We start from the raw sequence: 17399 nt of genomic DNA, 5'->3' as shown, positions 1-17399 counted from the left end.
GGCTGTGTACAAGTTACCCTGCCAAGTGAGGCAGAAGGAATCACAGAGAAGGAATTGGCTCTCTGCTTTGCCTTGACCGCATACTGGATGGAGGAGGACTCTTAACAATTTTGCGCCTCAGTGCTCTGATTTGACGTGTTTGGATAACGTCATTTATCAGCCTCCAGAGAGACCTGCTGAGCACAACTGCTGCCAAGAGCAATACCTTGAGCCCCAGTGCTGGTGCTGCTCCAGCAGGTGTGAGAGGCCTCACTGATACCTGAATTGTCCTTCCTGGCTGAGGATGTATCAAGAGGGGATCTCCCTCCTGGAGCAGAGACTCGCTGTGGTACCACCACAAATGGGAGCCTGAACGAGAATGTTTATACAAGAGCAAAAACAGGAAGGGAAGGGTCTTCGTGGAAGAAGCTGGGTCCTGTACTTCTCCCTGGACTTTGTGGTTAAGTTTTCCACACCTTGGCAGTTACAGCTGAGGATTCTGGGTATCAAGATGCAAGTCTGTGAGACTGGGCAGACAGCATATGATGATTTTCAGTCTTTGTGCCCATTGTGTATTTTTCTACTATTCATAGCATTTTCCCCCTCAGCACTGAAAATAAGAACACTTTCTCTGAGAAAATCCTTGCTTTGTTCAGGTAAAAGGCCAGAAAAAGTGCACAGAAATACTATGGAAGAGGAAAAAGGACCTATCTGTAGCTTTGAGCTGTTAGGCAGCAATCACCTCCTGGGAAATCTCCCCTGGGAAATGGCTGCCCCCCTCTTTGCTAAAAAACTTTAACCCAAACACTGGTTATTTGTTAAACATTAGCATGCATGTGATCTTTGTTTCTCCAAATTAAATCGAGCAATTCCTACCCGCTGTCCCAGTGGGCAATCACAAGCAATTCCGTTAATTAAATTATCTCTGATTCTGCAGCTCTGGAATCTCTCAATTGACTATGTCTGTGCTTTATCATCAACAAAATACTGGACCAAAAAGGAAACAAAAAAATGCTGATGTCAGAGTGATTGGCTTCAGTTAACCCTTCCCAGCTGGATATTAAGGGCTGCTCAAGAAACTGTTGTACTGGAACAAGCCCAAGAGCGAGAGCCTTGCAGCACAGATACCAGTAGCAGCTGTTCACTTGTGTTTCCTTTCCACTGTACAGAAAAACACAAACACCACACTGTCCCTGCATCCAGCACCCTGCCTGTTTGAGTGCCACAGAAAAACGCAAACTGTTAGCTGCTGAAGAAGCCGGAAAACACCTCAAAGAAGCCCCTGCAAATACCCCATCCTTATCTTATCCAGATCTCATTTGATGTATCCTGCTGTTGAGGAGTCTCCATAAAACATTCCCCTTTGGTTTATTTCAACTGGATATAAATTTTCCTTTCTTCATAAATGGCCACACTGTACACAGCATTCCATAAATTTTTACAATTCCACTGTTTGTGTGTACCTTGTAAAAAACGCTTAGCACTGATTAAATGCACCACCAATAAAATTTCATGGGCTACTTTTGACACTTGATATCCTGACCTTCTCTCTTCCTCATACATTTATTTTTGCTTTCTTATGCCTGTAAACACAGACTGGCAGAGAGGAAAATGTACAGTACCACTGACAAACCTGAACGTGATGTATTTATTTTTAAACAAAGCCTTTATCCTCCCTTGTCCAAAGTGGAGAACCCTGCAGAACATACATGCCACCTCCCTGCACCAAGGGCAGAGGTCATGTCACTAGCAGCTTACATATCATAAATATTAGAAACAGACTGGTCGATGCTTTGAAGGCAGAGTCAAACCAAAGCAAGGTTCCAGGAGCAGAGAAATTGCCCCTGGCCATATCCAACCACGGCTGTAGATGACAATTATCATAACCACCACTACACTGCAGGAGAGAAAGCCTGGTGCAGTCTTCACTTTGTGGGGCACAAATCTTCAAGACTTGATAAAATGACCCCAACATCAGTGCACAATCATGTAATTGCAAGCCTTCTCTCACAGCCAATTTACATTTGGGTGAGAGGGCAACTCTTTCAGAGAAGAGTCCCTGTTTTATTAGCCTCTAACATGCTGTGCACAGCTCTGTGACACCCAGGAGCACTGCAGAATGGCAGAGCACAGTGATGCTGTCTCAGCTCTCACTCATACACTGTCTTCAACACAACTCCCTCACTATCTGAGCTTCAAATACTAACTGTAAACACCCCTATGTTTTTTGGGATAAGAATTGCTTTCGTTTTCAACCTGATGAAAGAATCTGTCCCCACTTTCAATTTAGCAAGCATCACCTGCAACAAGTACAAGAGCTAAAGGTACGGGGAGTTTATTTTGGCAGATGTGGGTGAGCAGTACTGAAGTCAGTGGGACATCCACAGACTCAAAGGCCTTTTACACTTACTGGAGTGCAAGAACATAACATAAAGCTGAAAAAGCCCCTTTGCTACTAACAAGCAAAACACTTAAACTGACATGTAAGTTTTTCAAAAGAAAAGTGACAGGTGGCTTTAAAAGAAAAGAGATACAGCTCAGGCATTTTCAGTATCTTACATCTCTGAAAGAAGCCCGATGTCAGGCACTGGTGGCAGATTGACTGTGAATCACCCCACAACATGTGGGCTACCGGACTGGCACAATGTACTGAGATTATACAGGGTTATAGCAGAAGGGGTTTCTGCAGCATCCCTTGCTGTAGAAAACTGCCCAGCAAAGCTGTTTACGGAAGAGCCATGTCAAATCACACCAAGTGAAGTTTAGACCCTCTAAAGGGTCTGCAAGACTGCCAATGCTAAAAGTAAATCTCCTGGCAAGACATCAATGTTTTAGGAGTTGGCTACCCCTTTATTTAGCTAAAAATCTCATTTATTTGGTTTATTTGTTTTTAGACTAACCTCCTTTAAAGAGGCTGACTTATAATCCTGTAAAACATTGTCACATGTATTGAGGAAATTGGCAAGGATGCTAATTTATTGTCCTCTAGGAAAAAAAAAGCCCTCTTTCCTTGATTAATGTATGTTTTTGTATTGTAAGATATTAAAGAATGTTGCTTCACCTGTAATTATAGAGAATAGTTTACTTTGGCAAAGTGCCCCGGCTTCTGGTTGCCAAGTTATGAATAATGCAATGTTCCCCATTCTAATTTCCGTGTTCTAAGTTGTGAATTTGGAGCGGGGTGCATGCAAGGGCACACACACACGACTGCGAGGCACTCCCAGTCACGAGCGCCTCTATTTTATACTTGCTCGCACAACTTGTTAATACTGGCATCTGCTTGCCAAATTCAGAGTTTGCTTCTGACTAATTTCATCTTGATACAAACCAAAAATGTTGTCTCTTTTTTTCCCCCACAGAAGAATTATTTCTCTTACACTTTCATGCACCGTCGCAATACCACTGAGGGGAGCTTACCACTGCAAGAAGGCATTTTAAGCTGCATTTAGTAGGGACTTGGGTAAAGATTCCCTGAAGAATTTAATGACAGAAGAATTAATTTTGCTTTTATCTCTCCCCCGCCTCCGTAACACAGAACCCAACAATGTCTTTACAGAAGCAGGAAGTAAATTCAGGCGCTGGCTCTTTCTCTTCTGTTTTTTTGGCCCGTGTTTTGCTGGGACACATGTGCCCAGCCCCAATCAAAACAGAGACAGATGGCACCGCTGATCATTCAGAATAGAAGGAGCCTCGGAGTCAGCATGTTTAGATGCATTTGTAGGGCTACGCAGTATCCACTGGCCACTGGGACTGATTTAAAAAGGCGGCGAGTGAAAGTCTGAGCTTGCGCCAAAATTTTAAATGTGCCATTTGAGCAATTATGATTCGACATGAAAGCTGGGAGAAAGAATGCATGGGTCATTCTGATTAGATTTAGAGACTATGTTCGCTGTTCCAAAGAGAAAATAAATGCAATCCCATTGCTTTACTGGAGCAGCTTTGGCGATAAAGGAAAAAGCCGTGCTCTGGAAAAGTGGCTTGCTGCAGCAAGGTTTTGTTGAGGCAGCACAGGCTGAATCAGAAAATGATTCTCTAAACAGTGTTTCTAAAGAGAAATAATTACTCATCTAATGTGTTAATATCTCGATTCATTTTGCAAATGTATCCTTCATCCTGCTGACCCTAATTGTACTTCTAACAGATCTGTGAAGGTGCATTGTGGTCTCTACCTTAATACAAGCCAGAGCCTCAAAAGGCAGGAAGTGGAAATGGAAAATGCAAGTCCTCTCCTTGCTGAGGTACACAGGCTAAAGGTTCCAGCCTACTGAAACTTGCCTCCATCCACAAGTAAACATGTTTGCATTATGACCAAGCTCCATGTATAGCTAGGCAGGTCTATTTTTCTACTGGAAGACTTACAGCAGCTGTAACTTGTCATTTTACTGTGGCCTGGAGCTGGTCTGGGATTATTGGTAGCTTTGGTTGGATGATCAGGGCACAAAATTATAAAATATCCATGAAGTGAAAGAGGAATAGCAAATTCCTAGGGCTGAAAGTTGCTCAGAAGGTTGGACAGGCAGCTGAGTCTTGCAGCCAGCCTCTGTGAGCAATTAAATAAATGTCTTCTACTCCCATGGCCCCCATCCAAACGACTGAAATAAACAGGAAATATCTATGCTACTACAGCAGCACTTGGATTCATCTATAGCCTTTTAAGGGCTTTACTGTGGAGGTGATATGCTTGCCAGAACCTCCATTCACGACCGCTGATTGGAGGCACACAAGGGCAGTGCGGTAACACATCCTCCAGACAGCTTCCTACAACTGCTGCTGCCGCCCTAGAACTTTTACACTGTTGCTGTTTCCTTAACGGGGAAAGAAAGGATCAGAATTAGCATCATTTAAGGTAATCGTGCCTTCAAAAAGAAACATGAGGCTATTAAAGGAGGCCAGGGCACATTAGTATCATATAACCAATTGTGGTCCCAGAGTTAGAAGAGGAAACCAGCAGTACGGTGGAAGGACAGGTCACGAGCTGGCTATCTGAGGAAAAAGCAGGAATGCTTATGCAACTGTGCAGGAAACAACAGCTTTTTGCAGACAAAATAATCAAAAAGGAAGAAAAAAAGATAATGGAGAAATAGGATGAAGTGCCTGTAGCAGTGGGGTGTAAGGTTAGGAAAAGCAACAACACTGAAGTGAGGACAAAAAATCAACATGGATATTAAACTACTTTAATTACATTACTTGCTATTACATTTCTCCAGTAAAGGCAGTGCTGGGTTCTGTGTTACAGAGTTGAAGGAGATATGAAAGCACAATGAATTCTTCTGTCATTAAATTCTTTGGGAAATCTTTACCAAGCTCCAACTAAATGTGTCTTAATGCTCCTCCTTGCAGCAGTAAGCACCCCTCAGTGGTACTGCAACTGTGCATGCAAGTGTAAGAGAAATAATTACGCACTCTACAGCTATCCCTGACATGGTTTAATGAGAACTAACTCAAACTGGTCCTTTTTAAAGTCCTATTTCACATTTATACTTACTAACTGTAGCCTAAGAAATGCATAAACTACCAAGAGCTGTAATTACAACCATCCTGTTGTCATACAGCAGCTGGCAGAGCACAAACACTTACTGGGTCCTGCCACAACAGTCCGTGAGTGCCAAGGAAAGCAGTAGCGCTGTCACCACCAGCACAGAGCCAGCCCTGTGCAGCCAGGGCTGCCCCTCAGCAGATGCAGGAGAGAGACAGCAACCTGGCAGCGGATGGGACACAACATGATCCCTTTTCTGCTCTTCAAAGGAACACTTTCATCCAAACAGGGAATGCAGCCTACGTAAAGATAATTGTTACTTTTCTCTTGAGAGCATCTGGGCACCACACAAACATTTCCTAAAAAAAATAGTATCAGTCCCTGACTCTCAATTCTTGCAGCATAGCTAAGGGATGTGAATAAACAGTCACATCCTCAAAATATTTTCAGAAGGAACACGGCAAGATCCACAATGCTCCATCAGAGACAATGTTAAACACAACAGGCTAATTTTAGGGATGAGTCCTCTCTCTGATAAGCTGCTCACACATCTAAGGGCAGAATTTGTCTGCTAGAAGGCAGCTGTTTGTGTTTTATAAGCTAAAGTTTCTCTTACCTATGGAATAACTCCAATATTTCACAGGGAATCATCATCCATCTAACTGAAGTACCCTCTAACAGACCATCAGCCTCATATCCCCTTTGAAATAGCACAGCTGAGCACTTGCTGGGCCACGATTTATTTTTTACCTTCTAAGACATCTTGGTAACTCTATAGCTCAATAGTGACAGTCGAATTTCACACTGCGATAGCCCCCCATCGATTTTTCATTCCCAGGAAGCAACTCTACAAATTAAAGTTAACAGCATTTCTGAAACTAAGAAAAGAAAAAAGAAAAGAAGGGGCAGGCAAAGAGACGTCAATTGCAAGACGCCTAAACTGCGCCCCCAGCGTAGGAATAAAATTCCATCCTGTTTTTTTCACCAGTTATGGGACAGGAATGCAGAACCTACTGCCCCTGAAGCCAGCAGCTCCCTTGGGTTTGCAGATGCTTCAGCTTTAAAACATTATAGGTTCAACAGAAACAAGAGTCCCTTCCTATATGTAGATGTCAAAATCTATAGAAAACTGCCTCAAGGCATGAAATCAGACCAGACCTCTGGACAACGCTGCACTAAAGAGAGATACCATCTACCCCCCAGGTCTGAGCTTGTACAGTCACAGCCTGCCTCGCTGAGCTTCGTTAACCACCAGCCTGTGAAGAACCAGACACTGATACAATTTCAGTTTGCACAGTGGTCATTATAACAGCGGTTATGATGTTTGAGACCATCACTGGCACGTACAACTTCTCTCCAACAGTTAAAAGAGGGAGCAGAATAAACACAGCCCGGCACTCTGGTCTCCACTGTCACATCCCAGAGGAAGAAGCAATGCCAAAGCCTCACGTCATAAAGAAATGGAGCATCTATCTTTGTATCCTTTTAACACTGAACATCAGTATACAGCACAAACACAGTATTACATACTACTGAACTACTGAAAAGGACTAAAACCTAATAAAGATAAAAATCTGGACACAAGCAGCACAGCCCAGCAGCTCTTTCTCAGCCTGGCTTTGACAATCCCACACTTCAGTTCAGCGTCCTGAATCCTCTCCCAAGTTCACATAGGCTGCTCTAGTACTGGACCCACCAGCAGCATCATGCTCTCACTTAGCAGAGCACAAAGAGTTAGTTCACTTATGACTCAAGTTAATTTTTTAATTCTGTCTTTGCTATGAGATGTTCTTGTCTCTCAGCAAAGCCTGTTAATGGTGTGACACTGTGGAGAAGGGCTAGGAAGCGTTTATCCTGTTGTGTGAATTCTCAACAGCTTCTGTTTTCCTCTGACATACCAGCTTAAGTGCAGCTCCTTCCCTTTTAGGCCTCTGTTAATCCTCTGGCTTCACACTCCACTCCCGCCTGGACGCGTCTGCCTGGGAGCAGGGTCTCCCCAACAGACACTGCTACCTCCCTGACTGCTCTCACATGCCTGTCTCTCTGCAGAGGGACCCCTATGTAAACTTTGTTTAATTTTAACTGATGCTCCTCCCTGTGCTGCTGTGCCAGAGCCCCTCCAGAGCCAGTGTTTCAAAACAGCTGGATCAGAAAGAGGCAAGGTGGGGGGGGAAGGGGAAGAAAGAGGAGACAGGAAAAATAAAACAAATACAATTGCTTTTTGTCTCTAAAACCCTCTTTTTAACCCAACAAGCGTCTCATCCAATGAAGCATGATAAGCATGAAGTGTTATATAAAGAACATAATTATAAAGGGATTTAATGCTTGGCAGGCTTGTATTGCAAGGTTCAGAGCAGAGGTAGCATACTCACTTAAACAGCCCTGTGTCCGGGTTTGCTATTATGCAGGCAGTGTGGCTGGGACCAAGCAGAATCAGAAACAAGATTCGTTTTACAAAAAAAAAAAAAAAAAAAAAAAAAAAAAGCACAGCACCCTTCCCAATGAGGATGGCAGTTTCAGTCCCACCTCCTTCCACTTCTGTCCCATCCCTGATTAATGATGTTGTCTGCCTGATTTATGACCCACCCCAACAGATTAGAGTTTCCCTCTTCAACCTCCCCCCCTTTCACCCCTCCCAGAAGGCACAGCCACACTCCGCTGGAAATATTAGAGAATTATTAAATAAACATTCATACGTCATGTCTCTTCCCATACTGAGCTCATCGTAGTCAATGCTCAGCGGCCGGGTCCTGTTTGCTTTGGGGCTGACACCAAACAGCTGGAGTGATTCATGGAGAGGCTGGCTACAATGCTCTGTGCCATATATCATGCTCGCAGCGCTCCCTGCCCCGGCGGAGATAAACTGATCAACCACAACGGGCTGGAATGAATTTATGACAACACAAAATTGAGGAAAACAAATGGGAGGTGACCCAGTGGGCCACTAACCCAGACTCTCTCGCTGGCCTGCAATCTAGTCTGGTGGCAGAAAGCAAAATTGAACATTGGCACTCTGAATTAAGATGCTGGCTTTTAACCCCGGGGAACCTCGGTTTCAAAATGGCACCAGACCCTCAGAAGGCAGGGAGAAAGACTTTTTGTGGGGAAGGATCTTTTTGCAGCTCTCTGTGAGCAGCACTGCTTCTGCTGAGAGTCCAACGTCAGTGGAGGCATCAGGGCGGGGGGGGGTGCCTGGGCAATTAGGGACCAGCTGCTCTCTGAGCAAAGCTGCCTCCCAAGCTGACATAAAGGAGCATTGAACAAACTGAGCTTTGCCTTGGTGGTGGCTGGGGTCTTCAGCAGACAGCCAGGGCTCAGATGGTGTGATGCTCCTTCACGTCTCCCCAAAAGCCTTCAGCACCCCAGCATGTCTTCCAGACACCTCACATTGGCAAGATTAGAACAGCTCAGCACTGAGATACCCCACAGTGCTGGGAAGGAGAGCTGGGATCAGCATCATGTTTCCCACTACCCCTGGCTGCCACCTGAAGTTCAACACTACACAGGTAAGATCAGTTTGTCCAAGCTCCTGATGATCTGGCACAGCACAAGGAGCAGAGCAAGAAACACAGACTTACCCCAAACCCCATCTAGCTGTTCAACCACGCAAGAGACTCTGCCTTAAAACCCCACGTTTGGATTAAATTAACTTGCTCAAGTGAAGAAATTCAGCTGTGTGCCAAAAGGAGAACTGCTCACTGTACTGTATTAATGGATTAAAAAACAAAAACACACTACTCTCTTTGCCTGGACTTATTTTTGGAAGAGGGGAGGAAGGAACGTCATTCTTATGAGAGAAGGATCAATAGGCAGATCACTGCTAACTCTATTAGCCACTGCTCTAAACAGAGCGCACAGCTGACACAGGTGCTAAGCCATGTGCTTCTGGACAATTTTAAAAATGCTAATCAGATGCTACACAAGGTTTAACATGCCAATCAATAATGCTCAGATGTAAAGGCAAAAATTGAAGTTACAAACAATGGAGTAAAGTGATGCTGCCAAAAACTTCCTGTAAGCACCACCCAAAACAAGAAAAATGAAACCAATTTAGCTCCAGATTAAGAAACAGGAACTAGAGATGAATCAATTTAGCCTGTTGGGCTGGGTCGCCATATATCATGGCTCAGCAGTGGAGTGGGAAGCAGCCAGACAGTGAGAAACCCTTCCCCCTCCTTTTCTGCAGGCTTCTAGCTCTGATCCCTGTTATCAATTAATTTAACAGAACCCCTCTACACAGACAAGCACACAGAGCATTCAGACTCCTTAAATGGCAGGACAGAAACTATTTATCACACATGAATCTCAAAGGAAAGGAGAGAGGGAAAAAAAAAAGGCAGCTAGGAATTCTCCACCTGAAACACCATCTTGTTTTCTGAACCTCAGTTAAATAAAGTACCTTAAATAAAAAAGGTCCCTCTGCTACTTTCAAAAATTAACATTATTGGAAAGACTGAACAAGACATTTAAGGAATTTCCTGTAATTTCTATTGGGTTTTACTGACTTTTAGCAGAACTGAAGCTTTAGCAGGCAAGGTTATTACAGAGCAAGGTGTGTGTGCACAGATGCACACACATACTCACTCTCCACACTTCACAGCAGCGTTAGCGCGAGAGTTGTTTGGAAAGGATTCTGGGACCCTTCAAAAGGTGCTAGCTAAAGCCTCTTTGATCAGATTATTAAAGCTATGTCAATTTTATCACTTGAGCTCAAGTGTTCTGGAAAATGTCAAATCCTTTCAGCTCCTACAGTTTAAAGATTTTCAATAGGAGTGGATCTGGGAGGGTGGAGGGCTGCTGGGCTGACAGGCAGGAGGCCCAAAGGGAAGCCACGCAGCAGCTGAGACAGAGGCTGACAGATTAGGGCAGAAGGGATGAGTCCCTGCCACCAAGACAGCATGCAAAAGTTGGCTGGCTCTAAGGACAAAGCTGGTTCTGCACTGACCTGCAGGCTCCCGGACTCAGCGGTCCTTGGCCAAAGTCTGCTGACCGAGAAGCATCGAATGGCAGCCAGCCAACATTTGGGACATGCTAACAAAAGGGCTTGTAGAAAGGAAAGTGCTGAGACAGCAAAGCAGTGTTAAAGTTCCCTCTGCAGCAGTGAGTTTCCCCAGTTAACTCTGACTCTGAACATATGCTCTGCCAGGCTGCCTGAAATGGCAGAGATCCAAAAATGTGCCAGGGACGCAACCTCTCAAGTCAGGACCAGGGGCAGGAGAACAAACGACATTAGAAAAACGACAACTTTCTGTAAAGTCAGCTTAATGCTACACCACTAGATGTTTCCCCATCCCAAATTATCCATGGATCTTACCCCAAAATGTAATATTTAAAACCCACCATTAAATCATTGTTTCCACCTCATTCAAGTTGTTTGGTCTCTCACTTGATCTTGGGGCAATGTTTTATATCAGGCAATAATCAACTTAAAACACTGCTCCATCCCACGGCAGCAGAGAACAGCCTGTAGTTTTACACTTGGACCATCAAATCGCCCAAGTAGTCAGTCACCCCAGCAGCATGTGGAAGGAGACTTAGAATAGAGGTTACTCAAATGAACAGTGCAGATAAACCCTTTTATTTCTATTCCACATTAGACTGCAGCACATTCAGTGAGCAGAAGAGGACGGAAAGGAGATGCCCAGCAGTCCCTGCACCACTGTATATTCAAACACTGGGACTTAAACTTCTGAACCACTGAAAGGGCTCCAGGTAAAAAACTCAGAAACTGAGACATTACTTCTGTTAGGAACCATACAAAGGCTCAAAATAGATCTTCAGGAAAAAGGAATTCCCTCTGTGAGACTTCTGCTAAGTTACAGTGCTGCTAGGGGGAGACTCCCTTTTGTTGAGAGATGGAAGGTGGAACATACAGTAAGAAAGCATGGAAGTATCTATTTACATAATTTAAAAGAAGGCAATTTGCAGTGGAGAAGACCTTCCGAAGCTGTGCCCAATTCCTTGTCACTGGGTACCTGCCCTCATAGATATATCTGGTGGAGAACTCCACACAAACCCTCTGTGAACACAGCAGTGGTGAGTGTTCCAAGTTCAGGTTTTGTGTTGCAGCACAACTTCCCTTCCCAGTGGTAAAAGCTTCAAATAGGCCTACCTTTGGATTACCACTGCTGCTGCGAGCACCAGATGGGACACTATGGTTCTTTAACAAGAAAAAGGGAAGCTACCCACTTTACACTCACTTTTCAATGTCACTGTTCTTACAGGTCTTCTGCATGGTCTCCTGTTTACTGCTTTCACCATTACTCGTTGAGGGCATTTCTGTTGAGGGAAGAACAGAAAAATTAGTAAGAGAACATTAGATCATTGCAATGAAATAGTCTGAGCAAGTCACAGTTTCAGAGGACCCCAGTGAGTCATTTTCATGCCAGTTCTTGGTAACAGAGAGAAGTGACTGATGCTAAGTGTCCCTGTCTGGCAGGGGGGCCTCTCTGGACAGTACATTTCTATGATTCAGGGCTCAAAATACAACCCCTGCTCTCTCCCCATTTCATAGTGATCTGACCCCCACTGATGTACTCAGTGTTTAAGTAAGGATTTAATTCAGAAGGGTCGATGCAGCTGCCACATGAAAGTGTACTTCTAGAAAGGTGGGCTCAGAGCAAATCCACCCAGCCCAGACCCTGCTCTCAGCCTCTTCCATTTGCTGAGACCCCTCAGATACAAGCAGAAAAATATATGCCAGGTAACTAGAATGACAGAATAGTCTGCTCATCATGGCTGCTCCCAGCACTGGAGAGAGTGTGAGACACCAGCTGGAGGTGAGAAGATGAACCAGCCCCAGGGTTGTAAATTCGTAACTGCGGATTCAGGTAGAAGGTATGAAGAAAACAGCTCATAGAAAATGTCATCAGGGCTGCCTCCTCATCATCTCCGTGGCTGTAGCTACTGAAGCTGCTCATACCTACAAGCAAGTGCTTCTACATCACAGAAAAGAAATATGATTGCCCATCCCACAGAAGAAAATGCCTGTGATAGATATCCTATGCTCTCCATTTAACCATCATGCCCTTGGCAAAACTGGTTTTACTCCCTTCCCCCACTCCCACTGGCAAGTAGTTATGTCTTGTAGGTACTTTCAAGGCTGGGAATCAAATGCCCAAAGCATGACAGGAACACAACATGGAACAAAATCATTGGGACATGTCTCTTCAGGTCGGTGAGCTTCAGTTTCCTTCCTAAGGGAGCTGGAGCAGCACTGCCCAGCTCTGGAAATGGATTTGGCATCTACAGCTGGAAAGCGCCAGGTTTTATTATTCTCATATTTCCACTAGGTTGCTGCTTACACTTACAGTGCTGCTGGCATTGAATAAAAACCCCCAGCAGTAGAATGGGTTTAACACTTCCCCCTTCCTTCTTAATGCAATGAGCTTTCAAGTAATGTATGCAAAGGTATATATTCACATTTACTCATTTGCTCTGGAGTCTCAACTACAGGTCATGAAGTAGGACAGATCCTAGAGTTTCCACTCCAAAGGTGAGGCCTTCAGAGCTGTAGGCTTTTCTTGCCATACAAAGGCCAGCAAGGACAAGATCCATCCAAAAGATACAAGTCTCTAGCATATCCTCTCAAAGAAGGGAATATAAGAAAGCAGTTGAAAAATACTCAACAATAGGTGCACCTGTGTAGTTTAAATGCCCAGCAGCTGAACACCAGCATCACATTGTCAGGCTCTGCGGCTCCTTCTGTAATATAGCAGCTTGCCTTTCAGTGACATGACATCAAGTCAATCCAATCCCCATCTCTCATCACCATATCCGTTACAGTGGCATTTTTGGGAACTTCCCTAGATGCCATTAACGACAATTAATTGTGCTGTAAAGTTTCAAAAAGAGAGTGTGTTTTTGTGCATACGTATCTGATGACACTCTGCAAGAGCATTAGTAACTACCTCTCCTAAGTACTGGCAAGCAGAAGACATGGACTATCTATCTGCCCTCCTGCAGTATATAAATTAACAATTTACAATTTCAACACTCACCATCGCTGGCCCATTTAGAAAACTCTGGTGTTATTCGAGTACTTGGTGTGCCACCACTAAAAGAGAAAAGGACAATATGCTAAAGATTGAATACAAAATAATTTTGCTGCTCAGGAAAAGCTACCCCTTTCACCCACCACTTCTCTCTCAATACTTCTATCCATCAGTCTAAGCTTCAAAATGTGAGCAGATGGCCAGCCAAAAAACATGCTCATACTTCATGGCATCAGCAACACTATTGCATCGCTACAGAAACTCAACAGAATTTCAAGGTGCTTTTACCAGCAACATCACCTCTCATGTTGTAGAGATGGGCAAACAAGTCCAGGAAATGTGCAAGGAAGGACCTTGCTCAAACAGCAAAACAATGTGTTAGGTGCAAGCCACATGAAGGAACTGGGTCACCTGGCCTCAGGTCCTCAGTTCTCTCACCAAGCACTAAGTGTCCACAGCCACTGATAACCCAGCATCCTCCTGCTACAATACCAGAGTCCTGGCTGTGAAGGAGCTTCAGCATCTTTGAGGCCTAGCCTTTGGACTAGCATGGTTAGCAAAGTATTGAACGGACCAATGATTTGGATCCATGTGGCAAATGCCACTTTTCTATGGAGTGAAACCTAATTTTGAACTAGTGTTTGCGACAAGCTAAGCAGTAAGAAAACTTCATTTCACTGCTCTATCAATCACTTCAACCTTGACCCCACAGGATCACTCAGTGAAAGAGATAGAGGGGTAATTTAAGTCCTGTTTTATGCAGGGCAGAGGGCTTAGAAAGCAATCCTAGCTTCCTGTTAAGACTCATTTTATTTGCCTGAAATGCTTCCCCGAGTTCCCTGAATGCTGGCTGCCTACATTCTCCATATATGTATGTGGGCAAAGCACACATCTTGCCCCAACCCAGAGCTGAATACAGAAGGATTAGTTTGCACATCCCACAACATGTAATGTTGTAATGTAATTGGATGCAATGAAGTCACACATGGGGTGCCAGACTCCTACTGTGCCAACCAAGATTCCAGTGCCATCACACTGTACTGCTAAGAGGCCACATTTCATCATGAAGCAAGATGATGTGTAAGGCCTTAGTACAGCACAGTTCCTCACAGCCAGAATTCATCCTCTGTCCAGCACTGTTCAGGGCAAAGATAGCACTGGCAGGGCAGCAGGGTGGCTCAGAGAGGGAGAGTGTGCAGGGAGGCTTTATTGAGGCTGCACAGGTAGAAATGGAGACTCATCTGTCGGACTATGCTTCTTTGTAAGTCTCTTGTTGCAACCCTTGCACTCAAGTTAACAGGTATTTTCCACAAACTGAGACTCCCCGTAAGTAATGAATGCTGCAATTTAGAAAGGCGTGATACTTACTTTAAAACAGCACCTCGGAGAGCCTCCCTTTCTTTGGCTTCACCTGGCTCTTCTCCAGTGCAAGGGATAATGTCTGCCTCTGTGTACCTGAGCACAAAGGGTTAAGGAATGTACAACCCTGCTGCAGACAGTGGAAAGGCTTTTGAGACGGTTAGGATGCTGTCTGGGATATAAAACAAATTATTTCCAACTGGGAACACCTTAAAAAAAGAGGGGTTGGTATTCATGAAGGGGCTTGCTTTTAAATTCTGGATTAACGTTTTGTTGTAGATGGAAAGAAGCAGAAACCTTTTGACAGTAACATGATTCCACAGCTTCTTGGAAAGGGAAAACCAGTTCTCAAACCTGTGCAAACCTAACCTGCATAATTTCACAAATTCCGTTTGAAGTAGAGAGTTCTTTTACCAGTGAAGGGTTGAAGCTTCACTCTTAAAAGGCTGGTACAGATTTCAATAAACCTAATTCTACAGTTATACATTGCCCCTCATCACAGCTAAGGCAGTGTCTGCCTCATGCCCTTGCAGGAATTCTTCCTTGATGCCCATTACAACTGCTGTGGGACAGAAGTCTGCCCATAGCTCACCCAGAGCTGTGCCCAAAGAGCCTGCCCCCAGATGGAGAAGTTCCCAAAATATGCCTTAATGATAATGCTTCCCATGAACTGTCTAATGAAAGGAAAAAAGAAAATCAAACCTCTCAGAGTGGAAGGTGAATAGCACTTACGGCACAAACCCCTTGAAAACAAAAGGGTATCTTGTGGAAAATAAACTCAATTCCTACCCATGAAGCAGGAAAAGCTATCCATATGGAAGAAACCTGGATGGAGGCAACAGATTGCTTATGAAACAGAATAGAGAAACTAACTGATCCTTTGCAATGTCTCCTATAGACTTCAACGAGGTCTGAAGTAGTGCTGCATCAAGGGTATGATCTCAGAGGGAGTAACTGGGAATCCTTCCTAGTTCAAGTAACACAGTAACTGGAGAAGGCTGTGTCATTTCCAGTAGGGCTGGACACAGATTTTCCACCCAGGGCAGATGCACCTCTGGCTTCCCTCTCAGTAAGAGCCTTTCAAAAACGATACTGTGGTTTCCCATATTCGAGTGTGTCGTCTCCATCCACATCCAGGTCGGCGTCGCTGTCTGGATTCTCCTTCCCGCTGCACATGATAAACCCAGAACCTGGAAGAAAATAAAACACACAGATGAGCATTTGAATTGGAGATGAAGTGTAGGAGATCTCCCAAGAAAGGTGCTACAGCACCAGTTTGCAGGCTTGTCCTTTACTCTTAACAGCCTCATAAAAGGTGCCCTCTCCAAAGATTGCACAAGAACACTCACAGAAATGCTCTAACTTCCTAGATTTTATGCTCTAGATGCCCCCCAACATTGAAAATGGAACATTCTTGACTTTTAGCTCACCACATGAACTATTTTAAAATTGAAGTCACTGTAGGGGTCTCTCTCAAAGGCAGAAAAAACAATGAGGCAAAAGAGGAAAGAGTAATTTTTCACAGAAGTAGTTAATGCAAAATCCACACTACTAGCAGGTAAGAAAAGGCCACAAGGACGTTCTGAATTACTTCCTAATTCAGATGCAGAGGGCAGGCAGAGGCTAAAACATAATTAGAAATATCTCTTTCATTTTAAAATGCCTTTAGTCATGGCTTAGATTTTTAAAATTTTAAACATTTACGAACAGCAAACCTGTTTCTGTGAGAGGGGGAAAAAAATCAGACTTCTGTCATTAACAGCTTCTTACAAGCACTTATATGAGCAAATTGCAATGCAACTCATCAGGAGTGCCGCTCTTCCAGCACAGGTGGGTCAGGCACACATCCAGTCCCAACTCCAGCAGGATGCAAGCACTTACAGTTCCACCTGAGGCTGACTGTGCAACAATTGTCACTTTCTAATTTATATATTTATTTTGGTCCCAAGCATTTTGTAAACTGTAACCAGGCTTCTTTTAATTGAATCTGCACAAACACCTACAAAGATGAATCTTCACATGGTATTTGCTGCCAAGGGTTTATTAATGGAAGGGAAACTACAGAAGGCATATTTACTCTTCATGACAGCTAACACTGAATATGCTCTCTCCCATAAGACTGGATATTAAGCAAAGACCTCCTGAACTCTTGAGTGTTGCAAGGTCCCCATTTGTGTCCAATTCCTCAGCAGATCTAAGCTGTTTGGGTACATAAGCTACGTGGATGGAAATGTGCTCACTGCAGCTGCCTCCAGTATTCCCTCACTTAGCACCCCTGTCGAGCAGAGCTGGACACCTGGCTCAGAGAGAGGTACTTGACAGAGCCTGAAGGACCTGGCATATCCTGAGGGCTGGTGACCTAGGATTGTGGTAGACCAGGGTGCACATCCCAACTGTAGACACTGACAGAGTAAGGTAGATGTCGCCTTGGCCTTGCACCAATGCCCCAAAAGGGCTATGTTCCTGTACTGTGATTGTGGTTCTAAATGCAGAATACAGGCTAAAATTATTGCAGAAGCACTGAGTATTATATGCATGTCTGCAGAATGAGGACATTCCAAAGCATTATGACAGCCTTCTCAGGGCTACAG

The 17399-nt window shown here is 44.2% G+C and overlaps 1 protein-coding gene across 7 annotated transcripts in view; it reads right to left on the bottom strand.

The window, feature by feature from the left end:
* The window catches only part of RNF220 (ring finger protein 220), a 220673-nt gene that overhangs the window by 15783 nt on the left and 187491 nt on the right, over positions 1–17399 (bottom strand). For all 7 annotated transcript variants that reach the window (XM_042030529.1, XM_042030533.1, XM_042030532.1 and 4 more), the window contains 4 exons: positions 15902–15998; positions 14818–14904; positions 13456–13511; positions 11656–11734 (listed from right to left, as the gene is read on the bottom strand). In XM_042030529.1, the coding sequence (XP_041886463.1) occupies positions 11656–11734; positions 13456–13511; positions 14818–14904; positions 15902–15998 (319 nt within the window). The remainder of the gene's footprint in view (positions 1–11655; positions 11735–13455; positions 13512–14817; positions 14905–15901; positions 15999–17399) is intronic.

The sequence above is a fragment of the Corvus kubaryi genome, unplaced genomic scaffold (assembly GCF_017639235.1).
Source record: "Corvus kubaryi isolate FWS band 111438036 unplaced genomic scaffold, C.kubaryi_AGA036_p1.0 37334, whole genome shotgun sequence".
NCBI lineage: Eukaryota > Metazoa > Chordata > Aves > Passeriformes > Corvidae > Corvus > Corvus kubaryi.
Note: the sequence above shows the minus strand (reverse complement) of the source record. Positions and strands in the feature narration are given on the sequence as shown.